We start from the raw sequence: 27074 nt of genomic DNA on the forward strand, positions 1-27074 counted from the left end.
GAGCCTACTGGATCGGTCTCCTATATGGGTGCGTTCGACCCCGGTGCGTGGAGGTTTTTTTTACCAGGACGAACGTGGGTAATTATCTGCACACGCTTGTCCTGGGGAAAAAACCGCCACACACCGGGGTCGACCCAGGTAACGCACCCAGGTCAGTATATCATGCCTTGCAAAAGGGCGCCCTCTGTTGGTGAAAAGCTATTACGGTAACAATAAACCTTCATGCGTGATTTTGTAAACATCACTTACCGGGGAGGTAAAGGTGAAGAATTGCACGTAAGTAAACAAAATAATATATGTGTTAAAACAAAACAGTGAGTTGTTTGGGGTGAGGAGAGGATTTTCTAGAAGAGCAATTGTAATTTTATTGCTTTGTTTAAATTGAGCAAGGACAATAATGAAATGAAATCATGTGAGTGAGTGATTTTGCCATTTGCGTGGGACTCGTCGTGCTGTCGTACACGGTCGTACTCCATGGTCGTACGTAGAAAGTCCCATTGACCAGTGATGATTATATCCTCCTCTTACCAGTTTTCACGGTATTTTATGCCGTTTTCTTTGAAGTGGGAAAAAAATAATGATGCAATTTATCAACCGATGCCCTAATTATCTTCATATTAAGTATGCAAACATAAATTAAAACTTGATGGACATTCCATTGAAATGTTCACACCACACACCGATCTTCGGCTCTCCCGGTCTTCATAGCCCCACTTCGTGTGGCATGGCCAACAGTTACCAACCAACATTAAACTAACACCATTTGTAAAAACAAGTCCAATCTATATCTTGACCAAATTTGTTTTGGGGAGACCCATCCCCTTCATGATTTGCCAACATTTTGAAATTGGGGGATATTTCTCACTTTCTGTTGCCACAGCAATGCATAAGTATATGCATGTCTTGTGAACTTTTGATCTGTAACTAATATTTGTTAGCGCCACTCAAATCCCATTTGGTTTTTGCTTTTTATGTGTTGCTGAGTATCATTTAATGATAAACACAGACAATTTAATGGTATATATTGGCGCGTGGATTTCTAGAGAAAACTGTCATAAGATGAAAACTGTTCCAACACCTGGTTGTCATTTAAAAAAAAATTGATGTTGGCGCACGAGGTTACGGAGGTGCGAAAACGCAGTTTATTGGTAAAATTTGAACTTTGACCTCTATTATCTCACGGCGCCAACGAGATCCCACGCACTTTGCACTTAAATTTGTTTAAGGGATGTAAGCTCTTTTATGTGAACTTGTTTAATTCATGGGATCTTATAGGCACGTTGAATTATGAGGCGTTGAAAATGGCACGAGGGCACTGTTCGTCAAAGGTTCAGGTACGCGTAACATGATGCGCCAACGAGATCCCAAATTTTTTTGTTTGCTTTTGTTATAAGCCCAACTGGAGGTTTCAAAAAATGTTTTACTTTTGTTGGGAGGAGCTTGGCGCACATTTTTGTGTTTACAGGGAATGTACTATTCGTTTCTCGAGGGTCTTTTGGCCCAAACTTTGATAACTGGTATCTCCAAAACCGAAAGCGTCAGCAAACTAAAATTTTGGATTTATTCCTTTGGTATGATGGTGTATCGCTCTAATTTTTTAGAAGAAGATCTGCGAACCCATGAATCACCCCCCCCCCCACCCCCCTAATTTGGTACATTCTTTTCTTAAGTCGTTTTAATTGTTAGTTGCAATAATGCAACCCTCCTACTGACTGTGGGAGGAGGGTTACATGTACGTATACGTTATTGCAACTATGCAGTTGTGCCATCTATCTGGGAGGGAGGGAGAGACACAATACAGCGCCCCAGTTACTGGATCTAGGGTTTCCCTAGTTGCGATAACGATAACCCTCCTCCTCCTCCCGACTCGCCATTTGGAGGGTTTCGTTACCCCCAACTAGGTTTTCCCTAAAACATGTACATTATATACACTTATGTATGTTGTTTAAAGCAACGGTGCTTTAAACTCTTGGTGAAAAAAATCACAAGCATATTTTAACTCGGCTGGGATTCAAACCCACAATCTTCTCAAATCTAGAGTATGTCTTACCAACTAGACCACTGAGACTGCTTGTAGCTACATACACTGTACATGTAGAGGCAGTTTGAATCCTATTAGCAGCAGGTATCACATAGTTGCAATAAGTACCACAATGATTTAATACATTGGAGATAAATTGGCATTGGAGATAAAGAATATTAATTGAGTTTTTTTGTTTTGAACAGGTGACTGCATATTGGGGGACAATTAATGGAGTCTGACAAAAAGGTCATCAGATTCCTCTAAACAATATCAACGCCATCATGGCAAACATCGAGCGTAAAGAAAAACAACGATCAACGGATGAAAAAGTTGACAAGCATAGAACTACCAAACGCTCTCACAGTCACAAAGATGAAAGCAGTAGAGACTCTAGAATCAAAACAGATAAGCATCATTATGACTATGAAAGAAGTTCAACATCACGATCAAGAGGATGGGATCGGGATGAGAGTGATATAAGGTCATCGTCCTCACGAGACAGAAAAGAAAAACATAGAACTTCATCTTTGTCATCTTCAAGCAAGAAAACATCACCCACAAGGGACCATAAACATGATAAAAGAAGTTCAAAGTCTTGGACTTATTATGGTTACACTGCCAACGATGTTCCAAAACCAGAACAATCAAGATCATTGGACATTTTCCCAGATATTGGGATTCATCGAAGCTCCATGAATCAGGATGATCCAATGACGTCAAAGACACAGAAGGTTAGAGAAAACGATATCAAACTTTCATCTCTGGAGAAGCCCCCTGATCGGCACCCAGTAGAGGAAGCTGTCGTACTTGATGGAGTGTTCAATTGGGAGAGACACCGGCGAGAATTAGATGCAATATTTTTCAGAGATGACGGAATAATCAAAAGGTAAGCACAGTTGATCACAGGTTTAGGTTGCAGCAGGCCTGATTGATACTTCATGGAGGCAACAAAGGCGATTGCTTCAGCCCTCACGGACATTGCCTTAGTGCCCTTGAAATTCCCCAGTAGAAATTTACAATTTCCTCATACATGTCCATGGTCATCATGTAGGTTTTAAGGCCGTTGTCTAGACTGTTCTGGGTTGGCGAGGAGTGCAAAGAGAAAATGCCCTTTTGTGAAACGAAGCCTACAGGCCTGAAGTTGGTTCCGTACAGTTTTCTGTGCTTACCCATGGTACTATTGGAAGAACCTTACGAGTAAACCACAGGATGCTGGAGTCTCAGAACGCTAACCCTTAACCTCCCATTGAGGCAATACTACGCCGGTAAATAATGGTGGCAGCCTGTCCATCCTTGTATGCCACTGTTGAACAACAACATGATAAAGGTCTGGAAGGTGCATGCCTATGTGCCAAGACTAAAATTTTACACTGAACCTGAGGCCAGTGGTTTGTGTGTTGGGCCAGTACAGACTTATGTTCCGACACGTTCGGTGGCCTTGTGTTTTTCAATTGAATAACAACACTGTGACTGTGTAATACCTTGAACAGAAACAAATCATGTTTAAATGTTAACGGCGAGTCAGAAAAAAACTTTTCAATTCTACTGAGTAATATGCGTACTTCACAAATACTCCTTGAACTATGAGGTTTGTTCTGCTATCGTCTCCCGTAAGACGATAGCGGATCGAACCTCATAGATCAAGGAGTACTTCAGAAACATTTCTGGTCCAGTAAACATGTTTAGCTACAACAAGCCCTGCGCTCTTTTGGGATTCTTCTCCCACATTCTTTTGCCCTGTGTACACGTTACCAAAATGAAATGTCCTGGGCCCAATTTCATAGAGCTGCTAAGCACAAGATTACCAAGGCAATTTCCATTTGTTGCATATTGCTTGCTACTGAACAGCTGTTGCTTGCTATAGGCCTAAATCCTGAAAATCACCTGAAAATTTGGTTGGTTATCCTGTTTTTATCAGGTACTTTTAAGGTAAAAGTTTCATGCTAAGCAAAATTTTGTGCTTAGCAGCTCTGTGAAATTGGGCCAAGGTTGATATTCAAGTCAGCAGTCCGGCTGCTAGAGGAAAATTGATGGTTCTCCGAAGTTCTGGTGTTAATAATTAAGTTTTGTTTTTCACTTTCAGAAAATCTCAGTATTATAAAGATTTCTGGAAGTTCTTTGAGCGTTACCAAACCTTCCAATTCAAGCAGAGTTCAAAGCAACTTGATAAAGGTAATGTTTGTTCACTTTTAAGTTGCGGTTTTGTAGAGATGTAACATTGAAATCACAAAGTTTGTTTCAAATAAAAGTCCAGCAAGTGGCGTGGCGTGGTCTAGTGCATTGAACAAATTTTGTATCAAAAATCTTGTTGTTTGTTACTTGTGTGACAGTAACAAACAACAAGATTTTTGATACAAAATTTGTTTAAATTTTTCCATTTGTAGGTAATGCTGAAAATGAAGCTGATAAAAAGAAGAACTCCGGGAAATCTCCAGTACTAGGACTGCCCCTGAGATATGATAAGAAACATCGCATCAATATGAAATTGGTCATCAAAGGAATTGAGGAGGCTGAGAGAAGGTCATCATGGCTTAACACTTCTAAAGGTACACTAATGACTCTTAACACATTTGGTAATTATTAAAGACCAGGGCCCAATTTCATAGAGCTGCTTGACGGTAAGCAATTTTTGTTGCTTAACGTAGCAAAAATAATTGCTTAAAACCATTCTACCTCCATGCTAAGCGCGCACCTATTTCACGAGCTTAAGCACGTAACTGTGCGCACAAGATTTTAGATCGTTTGCTTTTAAAAGCAAAAATGGAGGGCGATATAAATGCAGAGTGGCGATAATAAAAAATCATCGCCTTCTCTGTGTATATGTACTTTTTGCAATGGTTCGAAGCGCCCCTTGAAAGGTTTAAAAACTAACTTGAGAGTAAATTATAGGAAGATAATACACTGTACAACAATTCTGAAGCATTTTAGACACTAGTTTACCACTCGTTAAGCAAAAAACCTTGCTTAAGCAAGGCTATGAAATTAAAACTTTGCTAGGTGCGCCCAATAAGCACAAAATTGACCGTTACGGCATGTAGCTCTATGAAATTGGGCTCTGCGCTTAACCAGGGTTCTTAAGCATTGGGGCTTTAAGGACCCTTTTTGCTTGCTTGCTTGCTTGCTTGCTGCTTTATACAACAAAAATTTTCATAGAGCTGCTTAATGGTAAGCACATTTTTTTGCTTGACGTAGCAAAAATAATTGCTCAAAACCATTCTAACTCCATGCTAAACGTACACCTATTTCCCGAGTTTAAGCACGTAAACAATCTGCGCGCGGAGATTTTAGATCGTGTTCTTTTAAAGCAAAACAGAAGAAAGCAGTGTATGTTGCACTGTTTGCATGGCCCAATTGCATAGGGCTGCTTAACGGTAAGCAAATTTGTTGGCTTAACGTACGTAGCAACAAAAATTGCTTAAGCGTAAAACCTATTTCAAGTTGGTTTTGTAATTGTAGATGATGAAGACGACTTACCAAAGGAGAGGATAAGAGAATTCCGCAAGGTTCTGTTGTACTACATGGACTTCTGCCAAAAGCAACAGGTGAACTATAGATAAATGTACAAATTCACCCCTCAAATCCAAATCAGCAACAACTTGTGCCTAGAGAGCGTCACTGAGTGATGGATATGAGCATTATCATGAAGCTATTTTTATTTAATCTTATCATCATGCAAAGGAAAGATAATCATGAATAATATCATAATAAACCATGAATAATAATATTTATAATAAATAACATTTCAAGCTCTGGTGTTTCTGATCAGCAGAGTGTGAATTTGAATCCCGGTTATGACACTTGTGTCCTTGAGTAAGACACTTAACTATAATTGCTTCTCTCCACCCAGGCGTAATGGGTACCTTTGAGGGAAGAGATGTTTCTAAATAATGATACTTCTATGACGCTCTACAATTAACGCAGTGCCTTACAAGAAAAATGGGTGCATAAAGCGCTACATAAAAATGATCATAATTATTATTATTCGTGCCAGTAACTCTTGAGTCGGGCTACGTCATGTAGCCTCTCATTTGTCCCCCTTTTGTCTAGATGTTTCCCCAGTGCTTTTTTAATGGTGCCAAGCGCTCCAACCCCTATACAGTAAATACTACTTTCCGTTTTATTATTCATGTATTTTCCCTTTACGGCTGACTCTGTTTATATTTCATCAACAGTTTACAAAGTTGGCTAAGTTACTCCATGATAAAGCCAACCTCCCTATTGCTCGATACCAGGATATGATCGTAGATGCAGTCAGAGCCAACCAGACAGTTATTGTGGCTGGAGACACAGGGTGTGGAAAGTCAACGCAGGTGAGTTGGACAAAAGTTCTATTGATCATTTGGGCCATACAAGTGGCTACAAATTTTGATCCAACTCAAAGAAATTATGATATTATTATACAAACAATGGATGTTTATGAGTGCAATGCTGCGAATATGTTCTTGAGTTGAAAGATGGAATGTTCTATTCAACGATAAATATTTGCACTATTGCACGAATTAAAAACATTCATTATTTGTTTTATATCACATCCAAGTAGATCTTTGTCATTTCGATTGGAGGATGCTTAACTCAATTAGTTCATGATAACCGCTCCGTTTCATTTCCTTTGTGCTCATGTTGTGTCCAAATCTCCCTTGCCTACAGAATGTTGCTGTTTTGTTTAAAACTCCCTTGTTTTGTTTTTATTTTGTGTCCACAAATCCCCCCTCATGTCCATAGCTGTTTTCCCAATTCCTGTTTGTCTGTTTAACTATAGTAATATTTTTAATAATAATTATTGTTTAATCATGTAAACTTGTACATATATTTTGATGTAATTTTATTGTTAACCAAATGGCATTAGTCTATGACTTTTTATTTGGTCTTGTATTTTTATTTGAAAATAAACCAATATTGAATTGAATTGAATTGAATTGATACAGCTTTCAAAACAAACAAAGCGTAGGCCTACAATTTTTAATTGTGAAATTACCCCCGTTTCTTTTGGGTCGGCCTGTTGGATTCAACAGTGACAATGTGCATTCTGTACAGCTATTTTAAGACACGCAGTCGCCGAATGTATGTGCCTTGCAGTATTACACTGCTGCGTTACCAAAGACACACGCACGCAGTGATGTTTTTACTCAGCTTGCATTAGTACATTTCGGATGGATCGAAAAATGCATGATGAGTGACGTTGCGTGCAATAGTACTTTTATTTGCTATCACGTGACGAACAATCCTCCGATCAAATGTCAAGGATCTGTTTGGGTGTTATATAAAACAGAATAGTTACAATTTTAATGCTGAGGTGTTTTTTTTTTTCAATTTAATTCAAGTCAAGATTTATTTCATACTACTCTTCTCAAGATATAACATATACAGAATTGTTTTGTCATTGTTTCGTTCTTATTATGGTAGTCGTTGTTAAAGCTTTTACTCTTATTGTTCAACCTTTTAACATTTACTTTTATTGTCACTTGTAAAGTGTGCTGAGATAATTGTATGTGGTGCACTTTAAACAATAAATGATTAGATTATGATTATGATTATGATTAGAATGTTGAATAGTGTATGCAAAATAGTAAACACAGATGATGGAGTATGAGGCTGTCATATTAAAGGCAGTGGACGCTATTGGTAATTACTCAAAAATCACTGTTAGCATAAAAACTTACTTGGTAACGAGTAATGGGGAGCTGTTGATAGTATAAAACATTGTGACAAACTGCTCCCTCTGAATTAGCAAAGTTTTCGAAAGAAGTTAATTTCCACTAATTAGATTACAAGACCTCAGAACTAAATTTTGAGGTCCCGAAATCAAGCATCTGAAAGCACACCAACTTTGTGTGACAAGGGTGTTTTTTCTTCCATTATTATCTCGCAACTTTGACGACCAATTGAGTTCAAATTTTCACAAGTTTGGTACTTTGTGCATATATGTTCAGATACACGAAGTGAAAAGACTGGTCTTCGACAATGTACCAAAGGTGTCCAGTGTCTTTTAAGCCAAGGCTTGGTAGAAAACAGCCTAGACAGACAAACTCCAAAAAAACTCTCTGAGAAAAATAAGTATCAAGAAAACCTTTACAAAAAACAGACTGGGTTGCTATGAGAGAAGTACATGTAGTGTATCGTGTAGGGCGTCGTGGCCGAGTGGATAAGAGCACCGAACTCAAGCTCTGGTGTTTCTGTTCAGCAGAGTGTGGGTTCGAATCCCGGTCGTGACACTTGTGTCCCTGAGCAAGACACTTAACTATAATTGCTTCTCTCCACCCAGGGGTAAATGGGTACCTGTGAGGGCTGAGATGGTTCTTGTGATTGATTTAGCCGAGTAGCGCATATTAATGTTGCACAAGGCTGTATACTCCCCACCAGGGAGCTAAAATGGTTTAAGGAGTGATTTAAGGCCAAGTGACCAGGGGTAATAATGTGAAGCGCTTTGGGACGCCCTCCGGGTGTGAAAAACGCTATATAAAAATGGGTTATTATTATTATTATTATTATTATTATTATTATTATTATTATTATTATTATTATTATTATTATTATTATTATTATTATTATTATTATTATTATTATTATTATTATTATTATTATTATTATTATTATTATTATTATTATTATTATTATTAGGACTAGTCCTAAGAGATATACAAATTGCATGGATAGTCCTAAGTTAGGACGAGTAACTGGTCCTAACTCGAGATAAGACTAGTCCTAACTCTTTGTGAAATCCACCCCAGAGTGTGTCTCAGAGGGCCTATTTCAATCCAGTACTCCTGGAACATGCTTTGTGCCTGCCTTGTTTATAAACCATCAAGCTTTTGAGTGTCGAATGCAAGACTTTTAAGACACTGGCAGCAGCAGACATAACAGTCCTTTTTTTGCAGCTCTGAGCAAGCGCGCACATGCTCATTAGTATTGCGTATGTAGGTCTGAGCACGCTTTACTACTGGTGAGAACTGTGTAATAGGATGATCCAAAAATCTCCCATTGCTTGTCTGTTTCAGGTGCCACAGTATCTGATGAAAGCGGGCTTCAAGGGAATAGCCTGTACCCAGCCTCGACGCATAGCCTGTATCTCCCTGGCTAAGCGAGTTGGGTTTGAAACACTACATGAGTATGGTATGGAGGTGGGGTACCAGATTCGATTTGAGGCCAGTAAGAGTTCATCAACCAAAATCCTCTTTCTCACTGAAGGTAATAAGAAATAATAAAACTTTGTGCAACCCCCCTTCCTTAAGTCTGCCCAAGAGGGAAAGCATGTGTATTTGCTTCAATATTGCAAAGGTGGTGGGTTTGAATCCTACTTGCGTAAGGTGCCTGTGATTTTTACAGAACTCGGGAAAGTACTGAGTATACAGTGCTAACACACATCGGTGTACGGGTAAAACTAAACCTAATATGCTTCAAAACTGTCCATGTTTACTTCACTTCCAAAACAAATCTGCTTGAGAATAACCACGTAGTACGAGGGATGAGAAATTGAGCACCTTTCAGACTTTCATCTTTTGTTAGTCTACCAGGTTTAAACAGAAACTGCTGGTTTTTTTCTCAATTAGACTTCCAAATGATTTTTTTGTCAGAATCAGAATTTTTTTATTTTTTTTTATTTTTATTATTTTAAATTTTAATATAAAACAAAATTACTTGATTTGATTAGGGCTACTGTTGAGACAGCTGAGCTCTGACCCTACCCTGCAGCAGTATAACATCATCGTTCCAGATGTGGTTCATGAGCAACAAAATTTAACATTAACTTTTAAAACGCAAGAGCTATTTTTAGTTCTTTAAGCGCAAGAGATACTTTGTTTAACTTGATTTGAATTTTCTGATTTGATTTTTCTGACCATACTAGGGCTACTTTTGAGACAACTGAGCTCTGATCCTACCTTACAGCAGTATAACGTCATCGTTCTTGATGAGGTGCATGAGCGTCATCTCCATGGTGATTTCCTCTTGGGAGTCTTACGTTGCCTCCTGGAGCAAAGAGAAGACTTGAAGCTCGTCCTCATGTCAGCTACAATCAATATCGGTCTCTTCTCTGGCTACTTTGATAAGGCACCAGTCATTCAGGTACTCAAAGTTTCTTTTCATTTATTAGTCCGCCGGATTTTCAACCATGTGAGGGGGCTCTCAAAATATTATATCACACCCGGGAGTAAATTCATTCATACCCAAAAAACTATTAAAGACACTAGACACTATTGGTAATTGTCAAAGACCAGTCTTCTCACTCGGTATATCTCAATTTGAGCTCAATTGGTCGCCGAAGTTGCGAGATAATAATAAAAGAAAAAACATTTGTTTTTTATGTCAGATGATGTTCAAAATTTTGCTCTGACAGAGTATCAAATAAAATGGCATTTTACACCATTTTAGCATGAGGTTTAGAGACGAGTAATTTTCAACACTTTCTCTTTTAGGACTCAAGAAGTAGTGCATCACAACATTTATTCCAAGCTAGGAGCACCTCTTTGAAAGAAATTACATTAACTTTGAAATTCATAAATGTTGTTGGAATGTTATACTAAATTCTTAAACTTTGCCGTTTGTATTATGTTATTCAGGTTCCAGGCCGGTTGTATCCAATTACAATGGAGTATGTTCCTATCAAAATGGAGGTATGTTTAATTTTTTTTTTAATTAACTTATGGGTCTAATGGTAATAATGGAAAACATCCCTTGAAATATTTCGTCTGAAATGTCATATTTGATGAGAAATAAACTAAAACTAATTTCCTGTTTGGATTTTTATCCTTTTTTTAATCGATTTCAGGCAAATTGTTTTTCACCGACTAATCTCAAACTTCTACAAGTTTGTCAGTATATGTATATGGTGGATTGATTCTGTAGGTGGTGGTGCAACTGTTTTGTTACTTGCCAGCTTGGTGTTTATATCCCCTTGAGGAAGTTTGCCGAGTTTCCTTGTCAGGAAGATCTCCTGACGATGACTAGAGCAAGCTAGTCCAATCGTTGAGACCAATTTAAGAACTCACTCCGGTAGTGCAGTTAATAATGATCCTACATTTATAAGCTAAAGTAATAATAGTCCCAGCCAATTTTCTATACCTTCCGCCCAGGTAGTAGTTAAAAAGCAGTTCTTTTCAGAACTGAGAAGTCTCCTGAACAATCCGATAAATCTACTCTGTGGTAGTAGAATATAGAAAGACAGTTATCTAAAGAACAGCTGGCAAGTAGATACACACATGGTGTTACCGCAAACCAAATGATACATTGACACTTCACCATGCAATGCCTCAAATCATATACAGGAAGATCTTTATATATATAAAACTGAATATGGATTCTCCACCATGCCATGCCTCAAGACACATCAAATATTTCCTTTCTTCCTATTCATTAGGAGCAGAGCTCCAAGTCTGAGAAGCTTGACCCTCGACCTTATCTACGCATCATGCAGCGGATTGATAAGAAGTATCCGTCCTCGGAGAGAGGAGATCTACTCATCTTCCTGAGCGGCATGTCAGAAATATCCAGCGTGACGGAAGCTGCTAAGCTCTATGCTGAAACGACAAAGCAATGGATTGTGTTATCTCTACACAGTACACTGTCCATCACTGAACAAGATAAAGTAAGTCACATAGTTGACAAGTAGTTGATTGTAGCCAACACCTTGAAGTGGCCTCCAGGCCTTGTGTGTTTGGCGACTTAAATAAAGAGCAACAAATAATAAAAAACATTTAAAAATACATTGATTGTGTTTATCTGTGCAGGTGTTTGACATTGCCCCTGAAGGCGTCAGGAAGTGCATCGTATCAACTAATATCGCTGAGACGTCCGTTACTATAGATGGCATACGCTTCATTACTGACTCTGGAAAAGTATGTAGTTTTTTAATTTTCTTCAAAATTTGTTTCACAATTGACTCTTTTGCATCTGACTTCACAAGCCTGAAATGACCGAAGTCAAAGGAAAACTCGCTGGCTGAGAGTTGTTAGTGCTACGTACATGCGTGCACAAACCTAAATATAAATTTTTGCTTTTATTATTATATTATTATTATTTTATTTTTATTTTTTTGTTTTACCCATACACCGATATGTGTAGCACTGTATACTCAGTACTTTCCCGAGTCCTGTGAACAAAATATCACAGGCATATTATCGATGCAACTTTAACTTCTTTATTTTGTTTTGATTGGTTAGTTGATTGATTGATTGATTGATTGAATTGGTTTATTGCTATTTGTATACAAGTATACAATATAAACTGCCTCGGATCCCGTGCTTTAAAAAGACTTTAAAATAAAGAGAATATTGTTAAAACTTAAGGAATATTGACATCCTGTAGGTGAAGGAGATGAGTTACAATGCAGAAGCCAAGATGCAACAACTGCAGGAGTTTTGGATTAGCAGAGCAAGCGCTGAGCAACGTAAAGGAAGAGCAGGTAAGAGTGATAACAAATAACAGTCATGTAATTCAAAATCGCTAAGTTTTTAACCTACATGTATACTGGGTTTACTCATTACAAAGTTATCACCTAGCGTGTCACGGTCGGGCGGATAAGAACACCCAAGCTCTGGTGTTTCTGATCAGCTGAGTGTGGGTTTGAGTCTCGGTTGTGACACTTGTGTCCTTAAGGAATAATAATAATAATAAGACATTTGTAAAGCGCCTAATGCAAAAGCCTCTAAGCACATTAAGAAACAATAAAATAAACAATTAGAGAAAGATACAAGATACAAATAGGCAAATTACAAAAAAGAAGCTTTAAACAAATGAGTTTTCAACAAGGACTTAAAACATTGTAAAGTATTAGCTTGGCGAATATGCACAGGAAGACTATTCCAAAGAAACGGTGCGGCGTAAGAAAAAGATCTGTGGCCATAAAAAATGGAAGAAGCTCTAGTAGCAGAAAGCAATGACTGTTGAGATGATCGTTAAGTCCGAGTAGGGGAATAATGATGAACAAGTTCAGATAAATAAGCAGGAGATTGACATGTTTGAGGGTTGAAAGTTAACAGAAGAATTTTGAAACCTGTTCGAAACTTAACTGGGAGCCAATGCAGTTAGGAAGACACTTGTTCATTGCTTTGTTCGTCGGATGGGACGTAAAGCTGTAGGTCCGGTGTGTTGTCTAATGCATGTAAAGGAGCCCAGTGCACTTAACAAAAAGAGAAGGGGTTCGTCCCGGTGTGTTCCTGGTTTGATTGGTAGCATATTGCTCCGCAGCACCTTGTAAACCATTACATGGTGCTATGTCAAAGGAGTAGATCTCATAAATCAAATGTAGTCCCACATACCTTGCAGAAAATACTGTATGTTAAAGCACCATGAGTTTCACTGAGTGACGAATATGCGTGCTACTTGAAGCCACTATTATTTTATTACATTTCGTACTTCCAGGGCGGACCGGGCCAGGTGTATGTTTCCGTCTTTATGATGAGTCAGATTACGATGAGTTCCAGGAGTACTCAACGCCTGAGATTCACCGAGTTCCGCTGGACTCACTCATCCTACAGATGATGGCACTGGGACTCAATGATCCTAGAAAGTAGGTCATGTTTTGCTAGACAGGGGATCAGGTTGGTTCATCTCTATGGACCCCTGCATGTGGTTTTCAGTCTCTACCTTATATTTGGGTTTTAAATTAATCTGTTCAGTGACAACTTTTGCCAATGAATGCATTTAGTGAACAATGGACAAGTAATCACAGAGCGCCGCCATCGTGCATATAGTGTTTTTGTAACACGCTCGCAGTCAGCAGTCAGATCAATAACTGACTTTCAATCCAGTTGTACAAATTAATGATTTTGTTGTTGACTCAAACATTTTGTTTCAAAATGAAACAGTTCGCTTTGTGAAATATGATGATCACTATTAATTTTCAATGTTTGATTGACCTTACCAAATTATTTTCTACCCAAAATGCTGTACTTTTTTATTTCATCAATCAATCAATCAATCAACATTTATTTCCATACAAACACAATATACAAATACAAACATCTGAGTCAGGGCAGTCGTTTTGTCAACACTTCTCACGATTTAACGTAACATCTGTTGGTGAATATCGCTTAGGGACTTCCATGATCGCAACTCCAGTTTGCAGCAAACGTTTCCGCTGCTAACTTGTCTTTCTTTAGCAGTGAAACTTGATACATTGTCTGCAGATAAGACACGCAACTGACCTTGGCTGTGTAAACATCATGTTTTCCGAATTTTCAGCGCGATATTCGTGGCCTTTATTCTTTTCTCCTTGTGTTGCACGTATAGGTCTTGATATTTTCCCTCGTCTGCTGCAAAAATATTGAAGTTTTATGTTTTTCAGACCATCTACATGTATATTCATTATGACAGTTAAATCATACTCAAAAGACGGCAAAACCGACACCTTTATGATCCATTTGTAAATCAGAACAATCTGAAAACGGTTCTTACTGCCAGCCAAGTGATCGAGGTGATCATCCTCCTTCCCATTCACTGCAACAGGTGTTACCGTACGTGGTACAATGACATCATGCACAAATGTATGGGGACAAATATGTAACACGACGCAGTTACATGACAAGACAGACCACAACCAAATTTGTCGTTCCGAATAACTGGGAATTTTAATGAAGTAGAATCGCTTCGAGCTTTGACAAAAAGTAATAGGCCAACGGTACGTTTAATGATTTTGAATTCATGTTGTTGAAACTTATCTAAATTTAAGCTGAGTAATTCTTGCTTGGATCGAAAAATGAATATGTGCACATTATAGGGAAAAGTTTGTTATGAAACACAGTATTTTTTCACAAAGGTTTTGGCATACAATCTGAACAGGATTCTTGGTGCACTTCGTATAATGAATTAACCTAAATTAGCTCACATCCCTTAGACGTGAAGGTACTGCATTGTAACAACGACAGTAAATAGCCTTTGTGTTTTTGTAAACTGCAGTTACGCCTGACCAACTGCAAAAGGGCCTGCCTTACTACAAATGGGTCTGCCCGACTGCAAATAGGCTGCCCAACTTCAAATGGGCTGCCCAACTTCAAATGATCTGCCCAACTTCAAATGGGCTGCCCAACTTCAAATGGGCTGCCCAACTTCAAATGGGCGGCCCAACTTCAAATGGGCGGCCCAACTGCAAATGGACCTGCCCAACTGCAAGTGGTCCTGCCCAACTGCGCATGGTCCTGCCCAACTGCAAGTGGTCCTGCTCAGCTGTGGCACAGTTGTTAGTGTTACCATGGTGTTACATTGGCAGCCAATGATTTTCCAAAAATGGACAGAATTCGCAGAATTCGCCCTTTGAAACGGAAAACAGGATTTCAGTTTTAGAAAGAAAAAAAAGAAAAGAAAAAAAAAAAACTGAGAAAAAAAAGGTATATAAGCTTGTGTGTGTTTTGATTACAGATTCCCGTTCATTGAGCCGCCTCCTGCCTCCAGTGTAGAGAGCTCCATCATCTTCTTGAAGGAGCAAGGAGCTCTGACTCAACAGGAGAAGCTGACATCCATTGGGAGACTCCTTGCTGACCTACCTGTAGATGTAGTCATCGGAAAGATGCTTATCATGGCTACAGTCTTCAAGGTCAGTGTCAACAATGTTTTGATTTGCTGTTATCATTTAGCCTTTTTTCTCCTTTTGTTTTCTCTTTTAATAATTTTGTTTCTTTCGGTGTTTTATAATTGTCTTCTCTGTTTTATGTGTTGCTTTTACCTAATACCGTTGTTCTTTTTCTGCACTTTGAACTGAGGCCTAAATATTAGGCGTTGTAAAAATTCCTTTTCTCCAATCAGTTGTTTTGGTCATTACAGATGATAGAGCCAGTGTTATGCATTGCAGCATCTCTCAGTGTCCAATCACCATTCACAAGTAGAGCACACAGGGACTCGGAAGCTATGGCAAGTAACTCTTGAAGTTTATAGTACTTTTGGGGATGAATCTATGGAGAGTCCAAAAGTAGTCTACAGAGCTTTTTATGTCTTACTTGAGTCAAGATTCCTACTGAAGAGACCTTTAAAGACAGTGGTCACTATTGGTAATTGTCAAAGACCAGTCTTCACAGTTGGTGTATCTCAACATATGCATAAAATAACAAACCTGTGAAAATTTGAGCTCAATCGGTCGTCTAATTTGCGAGATAATAATGAAAGAAAAAAACACCCTTGTCACACGAAGTTGTGTGCTTTCTGATGCTTGATTTCGAGACCTCGAATTCTAAACTTGAGGTCTCAAAATCAAATTCGTGGAAAATTATTTCTTTCTGGAAAACTACGTCACTTCAGCGGGAGCTGTTTCTCACAATGTTTTATATTCTCCCCATTACTTCCCATTACTCCCCATTACTTCAAGAAAGATTTTATGATGATAAATACTTGGAGTAATTACCAATAGTGTCCACTGCCTTTAAAGGCACTGGACACCTTTAATAAATGTCAAAGGCCAGTATTCTCACTTGGTGTATCCAAGAACCTATAAAAAGTTGTGCTCAATTGGTCATCAAGTTGCAAGAATATAATGAGAGAAAACACACCCTTGTTCCACAAATTTGTGTGCTTTCAGGCCTGATGTCTTTAATATTTGAGTGAGAAATTGCCTTTTTCTCAAATACCACATTACTTCTAAGGGAGCCGTTTCTCACAATGTTGTATACTATCAACAGCTCTCCATTGCTTAATACCAAGTAACTTTTTATGCTAACAATCTTTTTTGAGTAACAACCAAAAATCTCCAGTGCCTTTTTTACACAGCTAATCTGACAGCTACTTTTGCCTCTCTGTGGTGTGCAGAAATAGTTAAAATCATCTTGCACCCTGCATTTATGTTAAATGTATTTTTTTTTTACAAATGGTTTTAAACTTTAAAAGAACCCACTCCTGTCAGTAATGGTAACGTTTTGTATAATAACAGTTGGTAAGACACTGCTCTAGAATTGAAAAGGTTGTGGGTTCGAGTCCTGCCCGAGTAATATGCCTGTGATTTGTTTTCACAGAGCTCGGGAAAGTACTGAGAATACAGTGCTAACAAACATCGGTGTATATGGATAAAACCAAAAATAATATTTGGTTAAATATTTGATTTTAGTATCTATCATGTTAAATTTACTTTTTTAATCATTGTAAACATTTGTTTTATTTGGTAAACAGACTGCACGGCGCCCTCTGGAGTCTGACCATGGAGATCCTTTCACATTATTGAATGCATTTGATGAATGGATTCAAGTAAGTTCAATTAACAATTTTAATAAGGGAATAAAAGGGTAGCGACGAGTTCTGCAACGTACGTTTAAAGCTGGCAGGGTCGGCGGCCGTGTGATTAAGGCCCGAGCCGAAGGCGAGGGCCTTTATCGCTAACAACGACCCTGCAAGGTTTTAAACGGACGGTGAAGAACGAGTCACTACTCTTTTATTCCCATTCATAAATGCACTTTTACTAAATAAAAAATATTTTTTCCAAAAACTTTGTGACGAGGAGCGTGGGTTGTGTGTGAGCGCGTGCTTAGATTACTCGCTGACAGCTATGATTTGGGCGTTCCGCGTGATAATCTTGTGCGCCCGACATGCGGAAGCCAGCTCAGTGTGCATAAACAGAGCTCCGGTGTGCATTAATAACAGGTTTATGCACACCCACGTGACGCGCTTCCCACCAAAAGGAGTAGAGAAACTGTCTGGGGTATTTATGAATGGTTGTTTTAATGCTGGACACCTTTGAAAGTCAGTTTTTTCACTAAAAAGTTTCCCCAGGGTAAATAAGAAATTGATAAATAAGTTACTGTCAATGAGTTTGCAATTATTTAAGGTTTTAGCTTAAACCAGAAATTTGAGAAAACGTATACTGATCGAGGCTTGACATTTTCAATATACTATTAGCTCCATTCAGACCATAGTGATGTGGCTTGTGTACCCAAGTGGCTCGTACTAAAATACCCATTGTGGCCGCAAATTACTGCAAGTTGACTCTTGTTATACTTATCCCTGAATTTACCTTGTTTGAATTTTACTCATGTGAACATAGCATCTACATTTTTCATATTTTTTTTTCAAATCTGATATATATAAGCTAAATTGAATCTGTTCTTATTATATTTGAACTTTATTTATGTCATAGTTTACCTTGAATTCTGCCCAAATTATTGGTATACAATTATTCATAAATGTATGCTCTTTATTTGGTGACCAGGGTTCGAATCCCACCTAAGTTCCTCTGTGGATGTTTTCCCAAAAAAACTCTGGAAGCAGTGCCTACTAAAAATCAGTGTAGGGTAAAACCCCAAATCTTAATTTTATTTTAGTTTATTGAATCCGACCATTGCTTTCTAACAGGTAAAGGGCAAAGGTCAACCTTCTCGAAAATGGTGCAAGAAACGAGGATTGGAAGAGCAGCGATTCTATGAGATGTCAAAACTCAAGAGACAGTTTGAAGCACTTCTCAGGGTAGGTGACCATTAAAGGGATTTGAACCCCCATGCAGGGTGTCATGGCCGAGTGGTTATAAAGAGCATTAAATTCAAGTTCTGGTGGTTAAGTCAGAGTGTGGGTTCGAGTTCCAGTCGTGACACTTGGTGTCCTAGAGTAAGATACTTTCACCCAGAGAGGGTAGAGGTTGATAGTGTGTTTGAAGAAGCCTTTGGATCGCTATGGTTGCCCAGGTTGTATACTCCCCAGGGAGCTGAGAAACATTATGGGAGGTTATTGGTTCTTTGACCAGGGCACTAATGTAAAGGGCATTGAGATGGTTATTGTAAAAAGTGCTATATAAGAATTTGTTATTATGATTAATAATGGCATTTCAATTCAATCAATTTGTTCATGTAGGATCATAACCTTGTGGAGAGATTGAGCGATCCATCTGAGAGACGCTATAGCAGCGCAGAGAGGTATAAACGGAATCTAGAAAAAAGACAACTCAGAGATCTGAAGAAAAAAGAACACAGTGGGCCTAAGAAACGCAAAGTTCTCCGATTAGGACAGGAGGTCAGTTTGTTTCTCTGTATTAGTAGGAAATTATCTTGTTTGTATTTATTTATTTATTTATTTGTATAATATATTAATTTTTGTATCAATCAATCGTAACATTTAGATGGTACCATGTTCAAGTGGTTAAGAGCACCGGATTCGAGCACTGGTGTTTGATCAGCAGGGTGTGGGTTCGGATCCTGGTCGTGACACTTGCTACATAAAATTGGGGAGGTAGTGCTCTCTGCTCTACCGGCTAGGCTTCGAATTGATGATACCCAAGCATACATTCGAATGGACTGTGAAAGGGGTAACCCTGTTTCAGCCCTAGGAGTAGGTGGCAACGGCCTCTGGACATGCTGGAAAATATAATTGTAGCCCACACCTTGAAGTGGCCTTCAGGCCTTGTGTGTCAGGCGACTTGCATAAAAAAAAAATCATTGCTCATGCAAGCTCTTGTAAAGAGTGACGTGTTAAAAGTTTGTCTTTTAGGTGATTGTCTGATGTGGTAAGGAAGCCTATCACTGATCCAGGGTCCGTGGCAGAACAGGCGCATTCACCCCAACTGTGTTTGCTTCGAGGAATGTATTTTTTTTCTTCAGTATTTAAAATATTGAGCATTGGTCAAAAGCAGTCCCTACAGTTGCAGAAGTTGCATTGGATTTAACATCTATTATATGCATTGGATTTGGTTCTACATCACCATGGTGCCTATGAAATACCATAGATGTTAATGGAAGAAATTGTTATGTTTTATCTGTGCTCATGCGATGGGGTCAGTAGACCTCCTGCATTGCAGGCAGATGTGTACCACATTGTGCAATGTGTACGGATGTGATTTCTCTGTTTTAAACTGGAAATCCATTATTTTTTAAACACACACCCCCCAAAAAAAATAATAATAATAAAAATAATAATAATAATACAAAAATCACTGTCATAATTTGTCAGAGAGCAAGACCGCCTTCACAAACCAAATTGGTAGGTGCGCATTTTGTGGGGGTGCTTTCCACTTTGTGTTTAATACTTTGTGTTTTGTTGATACTGCAGGACTTTGATGCGAGCGATGATGAAGATGATGATGGCAAGGACCTCAAGAGTCTAGAGTTCAAATTGACCCATGACCTCAACCGTCTTCAGGTAACAGAGAAAATAGTGAAAAAACCATAACACATTTGATTGCATGACATCGATTGGTAAAAAAATGGATAGAATGCTCACTGAGCAATAAACTCCAAACGGTAAATTAGTTTTATGTATTTCTCATCAAATATGACATTTGTGAAGTCATTCTTTCAAATTCTACATTGCATATCATCAATCGAAAAAATAATCTCACTGAGCAATAAACTCCAAACCGGAAATTGTTTTTCTATTTCTCATCAAATTATGACATTTCAGACTGTAATATTTCAAGGGATGTTTTCTACTATCATCATCAATAGACAGTCTAAGTTTTATGTAGTTTTTTCTTACCATTCTGTAATCCTTTAATGTGAGGTTTTATTCAAAGTATAGCTTACAAAGTATAGTTAAAAACTATTTTATAACCCTGTTGGTTTTTTTTTGGCCCCTGGCAGACCACAGCCAGCCTGAATCGTAGCTTCACTCTACGTCAGCTGAACCTTCTGAAGGTGATTCTGTGTAGCGGACTCTACCCACAGCTAGCCATCGCTGAGGATTGCAACACCTACCGCCGAGAATGTGATCAAGTATTCCATACCAAGGTATGCATTTTTCCTAAAATCAAGTTTTTTAATGATCTCTATTCACTTTACCGTCTTTTCACATGAGACAACTTTTACAGGGCAACTTATAGGCAGCCAACTGCAGTGCGTGCTACAGGACCACTTTGGTAGCACATGAGTCTTTCTTAGAACAGTGTCTTACGATCATTGAGACAATAATGTGAAAAATCAAATGTGAATGCATTTTCTTCTTAGAGATTGCCTGGAACTGTCTGTAAATTGCCTCTAGTGACATAGGCCTAGCCAAGAATACTTGTTGACGTACAATGTAATGTGGCTAAGTTTTTAAGAGGACCAGACTCAAGCAGTATAAACTTTGGCAGGGTTTGTCTATGTTATACAGTTATACCATTGAACTAACAATGATCTTGTTTATCAGGCCAAGCAATTTGTTCTTCTTCATCCCACTGGAGTATTTGCCAACAACCCATCCGTCCTTGAACCACCAGAGGAGAAAGACCAAGTAGGCCATTCTAGTTCCAGAGGGGCCTTGAGCAGTAAACATCAACTCCTTGCATACGTGTAAGATTGTTTTATCTTTAATTAACCCTAATCACCACAGCCAATCAAATTAGAACAGTTTGCTTAAAGGCAGTGGACACTATTGGTAATTGTCAAAGACTAGCCTTCACAGTTGGTGTATCTCAACAATGCATATAATAACAACCCTGTGAAAATTTGAGCTCAATCGGTCATCGAACTTGTGAGATAATAATGAAAGAAAAAAACACCTTTATCACACGAAGTTGTGTGCGTTTAGATGGTTGATTTCGAGACCTCAAGTTCTAAACTTGAGGTCTTGAAATCAAATTCGTGGAAAATTACTTCTTTCTCAAAAACTATGTCACTTCAGAGGTAGCCGTTTCCCACAATGTTTTATACCATCAACCCTCCCCATTACTCGTCACCAAGAAAGGTTTTATGCTAATACTTATTTTGAGTAATTATCAATAGTGTCCACTGCCTTTAAGCCTGGTTCATACTGACTGTGAATGCAAATGGGATACAATTTTATTATATGTTAGAATAAAAATTTACTAGCAACGGAGAGCTGTTGATAGTATAAAACATGGTGAGAAGCGACTCCCTCTGAAGTAACAAAAGTTTGGAGAAAGAGATTATTTCTCAATATTTTGAATCTGAGAAAGACTTAAGGCCTGAGGCCTTTCTCAGTAATCTTAAAGCACACAAATGCAATAAGAATAATTTTTCTTTCAATTTGACCAACATTATTTATTTTAAGCGTATGTCAGGATACACCAAGTAAGAATACTTGTCTTGACAATATACAGGACGTGTCCAGCCGTCAATTTCACCAAACTCATCATAACTTTGTATTAATCTTAGGACTTAGGACGAGTTAAGTTCCATATCCAAAGACGTAGAACGCATTGAACCCATCCTAAGTTAGGACAGGTTACTCGTCCAAACTCGAGATGGGATTAATCCTAGTGTTTTGTGAGATCGGCTGCAGTGCCTTTAAGGGATGGAGTTCAATGGGTCTATTGTCTTTTATATGAATTAAATAGTTTCACCGTTTTCTTTCAGATCTCTACTGGAAACTAACAAACCATATTTAGTAAACACAATGAGGGTACCAGCTTTACAGACTGTCATGTTGTATGCAAACTGCTTGGATACCAACCCGTCATGTACAAGGTAATTACCCAGCCTTGGCAGTAAAGGTGACATTGTCATCACATTTTTGTTTCCAAAATAGCATAAAGTAATATTTTATAACTACATTGTAAGATAACAAAACTTAAGAAAATGAAGATAAAACCATATAGATTGCAGTGTAGGTCTTTCAAAACCAAAGATAAATGTATGGAAGCAGGCTTTGCACTAAGAAGCTTTTGCGCTCTCAAGCTAATTTGCGCTCATATTTCAGGATGGTTGTTTTGACAGTCGCACCGGACATAAAAAACAAATTCTATTGAACATTATTATAACATTGTGTAAATCTCCATATTTTGCATCCAAGTTCTGGCTAGCCTATTTGTGTTTATGTTGAACTTGTTTTTCATAAGCATGAGAATTTCTGCGCTAGCTGTGTAGGCGAAGAAGCACAGGGAATATGAATGCACTTAATAAAACATTCCCTGCTAACTTTAAAGTGCAGAACTCCCTGCTTCTGTAAGAGCAGATTCTTTGCTTACTGTAAGCAAAGCCATGAAATTGGGCCAAGTTCTGTTGAATCAAGTCAGGAATCATTTAATTTTCAAGTTTGTACTTGTATTTCAGGTTGGTTGTCGATGAGTGGATTGAGTTTACCATTCCTGATGTAGATACAGCCGAGCACATCCTATCTGCTGTCATGCAGCTACGAGCTTCATGGCTTCAACTCCTTGAAATAAGACTAAAAGGTAGAAACCTTTTAAAAGTTGCTGATTTGTTATTCCAAGGACTAGTCACTTTCTATAAATCAGTGCATAACCGAACGTCACTTAACATCAATAGGCAGTCAGTAAAAGGTTTGGGTACTTTTTGTTAGACACAAAACAAATTTTCCGCAGGTTTACATTAATGATGGTAGAAAGCTTCCCTTCAAATATTACTTGCTGAGGTGCTGTAGTTTTTGAGAAATTAGTAAAACAATGTCACAAAAAAAGGTTTTGTCTCATCACAGGAGACAACAAATATTTTAGCATGTGCATCTTATTTACTTGACTCTCCTGCAAACACTGCTCTGATTTAGGGGGGGGGGGTTCTCAAAAACTTGACAACTACGTAATGAAGCTGAAACTTTTACAGGTAAATTATATTACATACATTTCCATTCACAGTGAGTAGGACTCATGTCATGGCCAAAATCCTCTACAAAAGTTATAAAAATCTGGCCCTGATTTGGAATGTTTTACTTTGTATTTGCAGACAGTCACTTGTCCGTTGAGTCTGCAGGTGGGCGTGGCAATCTGCGTGTTGTACACCAGGAGAGAGTTCTATCTATTAAACTAGCTGAGTTTCTAGATTGCCACGTTGAGTACACAATGAGGAAACTTGGCTCAACTGAACTGCACAACCTCTACACTGGCCTTCATGGTAAGTATCCATTCTTATTGGCAGAGAGGGCTTTTTTAAAAACATCTCAACGATCTTGACAACTTGCTTTATGAAGGAGTTGTGCAAACAGTCTCATCAAAAATACGTTTAAAGATTGAACATCTTGATTTAATTCCTTTTTTTTCTCGTGCGGTGTTTATTCACACAGCACGCACAGCAATCATCAGATCATGGTATAATTACACAATGTTGGGTGTTTTAGACGCTAATCGCGACTGTGGTCTTAAAAGGACTTGGGACCTGTGCTTGTTTAGAGCAGAGGTACATTTCACACCTTGTGGACTTAACGTTGTGTTTTTAGTGGACCAACCCCCCCTGCTTATTGTCTTTGTGTGCAAAAGGCCTTAAGTTTAACATAAGCAGTGAAGTGGAAATACATAAAACAGAGATTGATGTGTTGTCATTTATTAGCCTTCGAGAAAGACTCTGCTAATTCTATTTTCTAACTTTTTGTTTACCTTTTTTTGATTGAAGTCCAAGGGAAAGGAAAGCAAGAAACATTCTTCACATCACAGAGTAGGAAAGGTCACCCTCACCCTACTAAGGGAGGGACGCAGGTTAATGATTACCTAACCTATGGATGGTGAGTTCAATTTTATGGGATTTGAGGCATTGCATGGTGAAGTATCAACATATATTCAAATGATCATTTGGGTTTTACCCTCAAACTAAAATTAATATTTGTTATCCCCAACGCAAACTTAACATCTAACATATATTTGAATTGCGGTAACATAGGGGAAATCTTCTTGCCAGGTAGACTTTTTTCTTTAGAGAACTGCCTTGCTTTATATTCTACTACAGCGGAGTACATTTTTGGAAATCAGGAGACAGTAACATAGGGCTGGAAAGCTCAGTCGGTAGAGCGCTGGTATATGTTAATCTGGGGGTAGTTGGTCCTGCTCCAGTCAATTTTTCTTTGCTCAAAACCCAAATCATAAGATTTATTTTTCGAGTGATGAGTTTTTTTCAGAATGACCCATATTCAAACTCATTATATCTGTTGTTGCAGTTTGTTCAACGTTGCCAGTGATTCTTTAGGTGAATTCAGCTCGGTTTTACGTCGGCATTGGTCGTGTCCTCATTGCAACGACACACTGATTGTGACTACACTAGAAAAGATTCAACATGAGACAGAGTGTCTACAGGCATCAACAGGTCAGTATACAGTCTTCAGGGATGTGATTTCTCCGTTTTTAACTGGAAATCCGGGGGATGGGGGAGATGGGTTTAAGAAGAAGCGGGGAAAACAAAAAAGTGGAAAACAACATTTTTCAATAACAAATATCAAAATATATATTTTGGTTTTATCCATATACACTGATGTGTGTTAGCACAGTACAGTACTGTTATACTCAGTACTTTCTCAAGCTCTGTAAAACCAATCACTGGGATGTTACTTGGGTGGGGTTAGAACCCATCTCCTATGCAATACTAGAGCAGTGAAAGGAATAGGTCTTATAATTCAATCGTAGTCACACATGCCTTACTGTATTTCACAGTGCCAGGAGCGTCACTGAGTGACGGATATGAGCACTACATGTATACAAGAAGCCACTATAATAATAATAATAACAAATTCTTATATAGCGCATTTCACAATAAACCGTATCAATGCGCTTTACATTAGTCCCCTCGTCATTGGGCCAATAAACATCCCTTTAATCTTACTCAGCTCCCATTAGGGAGTATACAGCCCCGAGCTGCCGTGGCGCTCCGAAAGGTTTTCATTCACAATATCAACCTCTACCCTCGCAGGTACCCATTTATACCCCTGGGTGAAGAGAAGCAATTATAGTAAAGTATCTTGCTCAAGGACACAAGTGTCCTGACCGGGATTCGAACCCACACTCCGGTGAATTAGCACCAGAACTTGAATTCGATGCTCTTAACCACTCGGCCGTGACACTCAGGCCTTGATGTTCACTCTTGGTGCTGTTCTATGAGGAAAATGTTGATGTGTTGGAACTTTGGAAAGGGTACCAAAGCAAAAGCACAGGGTGCATGGGTTATTTAGAGGCCTGCACTATAATTAGTATTATTATTAATTATAACTATGATTAAAATTATAATTTTTTATCCTCACTTTTACAGCGTCTCAAGATGAAGCAGAACTCAAGGAGAAGGCTGAGGGTACCCAGAGCGACATGATTGGAATGGGAACGCTGAGGAGGCAATATGAATGCATCGTCTGCAACCAAGAGTTCTCCTTCACATCCACAGAGATTCTTAAACACAAGAGGATGCATGCCAAGAAAGAGTCAGCAGACTGATGATGTTGAATTAACATTTTAAATAAATAATTTGTTTGTTTTAGTAGTTGTTTTGATAATTTTCTCTATATCTTATATTTTTAATATATTTATCTGTCCAGTCACATGCAATTTGGCCCTTGGGCCACGATTTGTGGTTTTATTAAAACAAAATATTAATAGTAATGAATGTGCTGTAAAGTGCCACTGTACTTTTGAAAAGCTTAGTTTGCATCAACTTAACAGGGCTGCGAAAGTTCAAAGGGAACAGCTCTGCGCTGTAAACATAGTGCAACATTGCTGTCAAACACTATGCAAATGTTGCGGAATTATAAAATGTGCAATGGGAACATGGCTTTTGATGACAATGATACCAAAATACACATAATTTGTTAGAATCATGCATATATGCAAGAGGCTCTATATACAATACAAAACTAATTTCTATTCTAAAACTTGCAATTCCAGAAGGTCTACTTCCTAGAAGCAAATTTTTTATAGCTTTCTTCTGAAGGTCTAGCATTTTATCGAATTTGAACTCAAAATTTAAGTTATCAGGGTACTATTTTCGTGGGGACCATATAGTTGAGGTACCCTACTTTTGTGGTACGCTCTTTTCGTGCATACCCTATTTTCGAGGTACCCTGTTTGGTGGTAACCTATTTTTCGAGGTATCCTATTTTCGTGGGTACCTTGTTTTTGCGGTACCTCGAAAATAGGGTACCCACGAGAATAGGGTACCTCGAAAAAAGGGTACCCACACAATTATGGTACCCACGCAATTAGGTTAACGCAAAAATAGGGTTCCCATGAAAATAGGGTACCTCGAAAAGGCTTAAAGACAGTGGACACTATTGGTAATTGTCAAAGACCAGTCTTCTCACTTGGTGTATCTCAACATATGCATGAAACAACAAACCTGTGAAAATTTGAGCTCAATTGGTCGTCGAAGTTGCGAGATAATAATGAAAGAAAAAGCACCCTTGTCACACGAAGCTGTGTGCGTTTAGATGGTTGATTTCGAGACCTCAAGTTCTAAACTTGAGGTCTCAAAATCAAATTCGTGGAAAATTACTTCTTTCTCAAAAACTACTC

The 27074-nt window shown here is 38.4% G+C and overlaps 1 protein-coding gene across 2 annotated transcripts; it reads left to right on the forward strand.

Moving 5' to 3' along the window:
- Nucleotides 1-191: 191 nt before the first annotated feature.
- On the forward strand, nucleotides 192-26885 carry LOC117292924 (probable ATP-dependent RNA helicase DHX34). Of its 2 annotated transcripts, XM_033775097.1 has the most exons (27): nucleotides 192-276; nucleotides 2227-2909; nucleotides 4107-4195; nucleotides 4408-4569; nucleotides 5480-5565; nucleotides 6196-6333; nucleotides 9019-9208; nucleotides 9867-10084; nucleotides 10579-10632; nucleotides 11376-11603; nucleotides 11746-11853; nucleotides 12323-12419; nucleotides 13379-13526; nucleotides 15374-15548; nucleotides 15776-15862; nucleotides 17108-17182; nucleotides 18284-18394; nucleotides 18776-18934; nucleotides 19967-20056; nucleotides 20497-20643; nucleotides 21044-21186; nucleotides 22213-22323; nucleotides 22909-23030; nucleotides 23539-23706; nucleotides 24202-24310; nucleotides 24740-24885; nucleotides 25822-26885. In XM_033775097.1, the coding sequence occupies exons 2-27, from the start codon at nucleotides 2305-2307 to the stop codon at nucleotides 25998-26000; spliced, it is 3945 nt and encodes a 1314-aa protein (XP_033630988.1). In that variant the 5' UTR covers nucleotides 192-276; nucleotides 2227-2304; the 3' UTR covers nucleotides 26001-26885. The 2 variants fall into 2 exon arrangements, with proteins under 2 accessions (XP_033630988.1, XP_033630989.1); XM_033775098.1 differs by lacking the exons at nucleotides 192-276; nucleotides 2227-2909; nucleotides 4107-4195; nucleotides 5480-5565 and having other exon boundaries at nucleotides 4540-4569.
- Nucleotides 26886-27074: the final 189 nt, after the last annotated feature.

This window comes from Asterias rubens, chromosome 7 (genome assembly GCF_902459465.1).
Source record: "Asterias rubens chromosome 7, eAstRub1.3, whole genome shotgun sequence".
Lineage (NCBI taxonomy): Eukaryota > Metazoa > Echinodermata > Asteroidea > Forcipulatida > Asteriidae > Asterias > Asterias rubens.

Coding starts and splice junctions, on each gene's coding strand:
- LOC117292924 (XM_033775097.1), top strand. CDS start 2,305: ATGGCAAACATCGAGCGTAAAGAAAAACAACGATCAACGGATGAAAAA. Junction 4,196..4,407: donor TTCAAAGCAACTTGATAAAG/GTAATGTTTGTT, acceptor TTCCATTTGTAG/GTAATGCTGAAAATGAAGCT. Junction 5,566..6,195: donor ACTTCTGCCAAAAGCAACAG/GTGAACTATAGA, acceptor TTTCATCAACAG/TTTACAAAGTTGGCTAAGTT.